Consider the following 5,690-nt stretch of genomic DNA (forward strand, 5'->3'; position numbering starts at 1 on the left):
ACCCTCTGCCCACTTGAGGTTCCTCAGACACAGTGAACCAGCACTCTTACAGGGGTGCTGAGACTGAAACCCTGGTCTACCCACTGCTCTTCTGTAGACAGTGTCAGCTGCCTGTCAGCTAGGGGAGCCACACTACCGCTAAAGACAGCAGGGCTTTCAGGGGAACCATGTTCCTGAAGGTTCCATCCGGAAGAGCTCAGTATGCCTTGAAGTGTACCTGGTCCCATCAAACACTGAGCCTTGATGCCTTTCCCCTGAGAATGTCCAGAGGGCTTCGTGAGGGACGGCGTAGCACAGAGAAGAAGCACAGGTGGATTAGGGCTCAGGTTTTATTTGGAATCATTAAAAAAAGAAAAAATTCACAGCAGCGTCTGGTTGGTGATCCGAAGGACCATAGGGTAAAAGGAGCCAGCAGGGGGCGCTGGCGCTGTCAGTAGCGTGCATGCGTGCTTGGACAGGCTTGTGGCACTGGGCTAGGGAGTGGAGAACGTGGGCAACCTGCAGGGCACTCTAGGCAGGGCACTCAGTGTGCCAGCTTGGGACAGGGTCCAAGACAGAGAGGTGTCCCTTGAGCCTCTGTGGTTGACAGGCAGCCTTCTAGTCTCCTCCACTCTTGGCCTGGCAGAGGAGGGGGAAGGGCGGGAAGGAGGGCGGGAAAGAGACTTGCACCCATTCCCAGGCCCACAACTCTCCGGGACCACCTGGAAATGGCCACTTATGGAGTGATTGTGGTGACTGCCCCACCCACGTCCCCATGGGAAGCTGCGGTAAGGTCTTCCGGGACCCAAAAATGAAAGCATGGACTCTATGTCTCAGGTCTCTACAACAGGGAACCCAGCTCTTACCTCTTCACCCTCCTCTTGCTCTTTGGCCTCCTGGTCCTGTGCAGGGGGTTCCAAGTCCTCCTACAGGGGAGCAAAGGAGACACGAGGCTATGGGACGATACATTGACTCTTAGCTGCCCATCGCAGGGCCTCCCCGCCAGGTCTCACAGATGAACAGAGGCCCTCCATCATCTTACTGTGCTTAGAGGGTCTGGAGGTTCCAGATACCCTGCAACCCAGTATCATCTCCCACCAGCAGATCCCAAGTCATGGGTATCTGGCTCTCTACAGACTTAGGCTCCTTGAATGAGGAAGCCTGGAGGGTGTGCAGTAAGAAGATACCCATGAGCCCCTCACTCAGGCCTAACGAGCAGTGGCATGTCATTGTTATTCAGAGACCCTGAGGACACGGGCAGGGCCTAGCTAGATACTAGTGCATGGCTTCAGAGCTCAAAGTGTCAGGGCTCGTTGGCATGGGTCCTGCTCATGTCCAAGTCCCTCTCGGGTCCTCAGGAGCTTGGATTCCTGCCTTCCTGATGTGCTCTTGTCTCAGGTTTTCTCCATCTCCTCACTCAGTACAGCATTTGCTTCATGGCCACAACGGCAAGGGGTTTGGAACTAGACTGAGTCTGTTCTCAGGATCTATCTGTGTGACCTCAGGGCCACAAGCAACAAGAGACAAAAGGACGTACAACTGTCAGCCAGGGAGAGCCAGGCTCTTTGGCTAAAGGGCAGATGTCTGTTGGCCCTCAAGAATGGCACCTCAAACCCGTGGCACAAGTGGCCAGACAGTCATGCTGCAGTCCTCTGAAGTCCTCTGGCAGGGTTAGGGTATGACGTCAGAACTAGTTCATGTGTCAACAGAAAATGACCATCCCTTGGCCCAGTTCTAAAGACTTGGTAGCATCTTTCAGGTTAGCAAGGGGTAGCCTGAACTTGCTCCCAGGATCCTCCTTGCTAGTGGCTTGGGAGTAAGCTTCTCTGGGATGGCCACTGTGCCAGGAAGTGTGGTAATGATGGTGACAGGTGCTGTCTTATTTAGGGTTTTACTGCTGTGAACAGACACCATGACCAGGGCACATCTTATAAGGACAACATTTAATTGGGGCTGGCTTGAAAGTTCAAAGGTTCAGTCCATTATCAAGGTGGGAGCATGGCAGCATCCAGGCAGGCATTGTACAGGAGGAGCTGAGAGTTCTACATCTTCATCCGAAGGCTGCTAGAAGACTGGCTTCCAGGCAGCTAGGATGAGGGTCTCAAAGCCCACACCCACAGTGACACGCCTATTCCAACAAGGCCACGCCTTCTCCAACAAGGCCACACCTCCTAATAGTGCCACTCCCCGGGCCAAGCATATACAAATTATCACAGACCCTGACCATATGCCTAGCAGAATTGCTTCCTGGTATCATTGCTCTGCCTTCTCCCATAGCCCCAGGAGATGTGCCGTTTCAGACGAGGAAATGGGTATATCCAGAGGGGATGTTCCCAAAGTCACACAGCTTGGAGAGGTGCACCTGCACACTCCAGTGACAGGAGACCCTGTGCTGGCCCTGGATGCAGGTGTTAGGGGTGGGTGACCTGCCCCCTTCCCCCTGCTCCTTACAGCTTCTTCTGCAGCATTGGCTGCGTAGACGCCTGGAGCCCTACCACTGGGGTTGCCTGTTGTAGTGGGTGGGGCTGAAGGTAACAAGTCTTTGGAATCAGTTTCCTCCCCAACCTCCATTTTGGAATCCCCATCCCTGCACAATCCGTACTCAAGCCTTTCAAGGGTATAGCCCAGAAGCTGGCCACTCACGGGACCTACATGCTCGCAGAGACCAGCCATGCATTGTAACACCTAATCCTGTTTGGTGGGAATTGGGGCCCCATTAAATGGGTGATGAGTAGGTGTGAAAGCCTTAAAGCAGAGCTTACTCTCTGGCAAGCGCTGAGACAGCGCCTACATCCGGTGTCTATCCCCAGAGAGCCCGATGCGCCTGTTTTATCCACTGCCTGTCACACACACACACATACACAAGCACGTCCATTCGCACATGCGTTCACACACATCTTCACCCTACTGTAATGCACATATGACCCACACGCTCACACAAAGACCTCAGCAGAGGGTGGAGTCGGAGCCCTGCCGCTTGTCCACCACAAGTGGGCAGTGCTGCCATTACTGCTTCCTTGGGAGGCAGCAGCCAGACCCTGGGATGAGGGACAAAGGATAACAGGTAGCTCCTGTCACCATACGCTGCCCTTGTAAAATTTATTCCCTACATGCCAAAGGGATGGGCTGGCCATGGTCTTTTGTGCCACTTTCCTTGTGCATAAAATGAATTCCAAGTTACCAGTCTTGGAGGATCCCAGATATGAACGGGTGTAGAGACACCGAATCGGACGCTGCCTGTTACATTAAGCAGTGTCTAATACTATCTGTCTGTGTTCACCAGGGCAGACTTGTCCCCTGTTGCTGGGGAGCCTAGGGAAAGGACATGAACTGGGCTTACCTTGCGTACCACCCCGGTGGTGACCACGATGTTTTCTGCCTCCTCCACGGTCTTGGTGGCCACTGTGTTGACGCTGCTGACCACAGCTTCACTCACGGCATTGGCCTGCTCCTTGGTCTTCTCAGCCACTGCAGAGGATTCCGGCTGGACTCAGCCCTGGCCCTCTCCACTGCTACCTTCCCAAGCTGGGTGGAACGGCCCCTTCCCAGAGCTTGGATGCCTGACTCCTAGTTACTTCCATGCGTTTGTCAGACTCTGGGGCAGGATGCCTACTCTGCTCTATCTTCAGGGCATGTAGTAGTTGGGTCACCTAGGGCTTAGGGCTTCAATGGGTACAAGGAGGACTTCAAGCGTGGGCCTTGGATATAGGGTAGGATTCGTGGGGGTCCCCAGTTCTGGGTTGCCTTACCTGAGGTTACACTTTGTACCACGTTCTCCTTGGTTTTGGTACCTTTTGGAGGAAAGAGGTGTTACAAACAGGCAGGGCAAACAGCTGGACACAATGTGGGGGCCAGGAGGGGATGAGGATGGCGTCCGGGGACAGCAGACCCTTCAAAAGGCCATTTCCTGCTATGTCTGAAGGACAGAGGACAGACGGGAAGGAGACAGGACAGGAAGAGGGGACAAAATAGACCAGGCCTGAGGTAGGGTTGCTGGAAGAGCTATGGCCCTTGCATGGGTGTGGCCCGGGCCTCAGAGGCAGCAGCTGAACAGGGCAGAGAAAGCTGAGTCACAGGCTTAGCTACCCCTGTCCCCTCTTTGGAAGGAGCACAGAGATCTGGGGATGGACTGATCATTATAGCAGGCCCATTTTCACAACCTACCCTTTCTCTCTAGGCCAGTCGGGGTCCTGTAGCCTGCCTCAGCTGCAGCAACTCCCATTGGAGAAGCGGAGTCCACTCGAACAGATCATCGCCTCAGGGTCTCCAGGGTTAGGAGACCCCAGGCATTGTGTGCATGCTTTTGTGTGCAAGCACGCAGGTGTGGCACTCCGACCCTGTCCCACTCACAGTCCCTCCCCCCAGAGTTCCAAGGACAATTAGACACTACCATATTCTCCGGGTTATGCGACCCTGCCTCGACAATCAGAATTTCAACTCTCTCAAATTGCTCTCCAGAAGCTGGGAGAATCCTCAGAAGGAAGGTATTGGGGTCCAGCCTTCCATTAGGGAGCCCTCCGCCCCGCCCTGCCCTGCCCCACCTGCCACACTCACCCACATACATGACCCCTTCCTTGGTCTTCTCAGCTGCCTCGGTCACCCCCTGCTTGGTCTTCTCCACAGCACCCACAACGCCTTCCCTGGCAATGGAGAAGCCTTTCTTGAAGACGTCCATGGTGGTTGTGAGGATGAGACCTGGCTGCTGCAAGCTACGAACTGGAGGGCTGCCTGCCGCACGGCTGCCTCTGCTGCCGCTGCCTCTTATTGACGGGGATGAAATATTGATGCTGTGGCTGCTGGCTGGAGCCCAGCCAGCCCAGGGCAGCGTGGGGGCAGGGAGGGCGGGCTGGAGGGAAGGAATGCCCCACGGGGACACAGAGAGCAGGGCCCAGCCCCTACTGGCTCAATTCTGCCCTGCGGACTTCTGTTGTCCCCGGGGGGAGGGAGTGCTTGTAGGAGGCTGGACATATCCTAAGCTATCACTGCACCCCGTTCATCCTTGAAAAGCCCTGGTGGTCTTGTGCCATGGCTCTCGTCTGCAGACGGAAAGGGCCTTGGCTGATGCCTCGGTGTCCTAGGCTGTGCAGGGGTCAGGGCCTATCCAGCGACCGATCAACCTGCGGACGGCCCTGGTTGTCCAGTCACCCACTGCATCCTGGATGCTCCTGAGCCTGGCGCGCCAGTCAAACCTGTTGGAACGCTGAGGTCAGAAACACACAAAGCTTCCCCGTGCCCTAGACTGGGCTGCATGCCGGGTGATTCTAGCATCGTTCCGTTCCTTCTCTGAGCTCCCATCCACCTGCTGGTTCCCTTAGCCCAGTGTGGAAGGTGCTGAGTCAGGTCTGGTGTGCCGGCTCCCCACTTCCTGGCCAACGGTGTGGGTGGCACCAGATCTCCAGAAGCTAACACGTTCTACAGCTCCGTCTCCAGGCCCAGGGCAGAGTCCTGTAGAAATGGGTTTGATAGGGCCACCTCTACATGTCTACCGTACACCCAGTATCCCTGATTCAAGTGCCCTTACGACACAGGAATTGACCTGAGTGGCTGGTGGCCTTGGAGGGGGCCAGGCTACAAGAGGCGGGGGCGGATGAGACTTGCCGGGTGGGCCGGACCAGGCCACTTCCTCCCTTTGTTGTCCTTGTGTTTTCTTTTCTTTCTGACATTTTGCTTGAAGACCACATCACCAGCAAATTCGGGAGTCACTTGTAAGG

General features: G+C 55.5%; 1 protein-coding gene across 1 annotated transcript; it reads right to left on the minus strand.

Annotated features, from left to right (window-relative positions):
- Nucleotides 1-311: 311 nt before the first annotated feature.
- Sncg (synuclein gamma) lies at nt 312-4,732 on the minus strand. Its single transcript, XM_032918642.1, has 5 exons — nt 4,534-4,732; nt 3,729-3,770; nt 3,320-3,447; nt 846-905; nt 312-618 (listed from the first exon to the last, which is right to left on the minus strand). The coding sequence occupies exons 1-5, from the start codon at nt 4,652-4,654 to the stop codon at nt 598-600; spliced, it is 372 nt and encodes a 123-aa protein (XP_032774533.1). The 5' UTR covers nt 4,655-4,732; the 3' UTR covers nt 312-597.
- Between the last annotated feature and the right edge of the window lie 958 nt (nt 4,733-5,690).

The sequence above is a fragment of the Rattus rattus genome, chromosome 13 (assembly GCF_011064425.1).
Source record: "Rattus rattus isolate New Zealand chromosome 13, Rrattus_CSIRO_v1, whole genome shotgun sequence".
Classification (NCBI taxonomy): domain Eukaryota; kingdom Metazoa; phylum Chordata; class Mammalia; order Rodentia; family Muridae; genus Rattus; species Rattus rattus.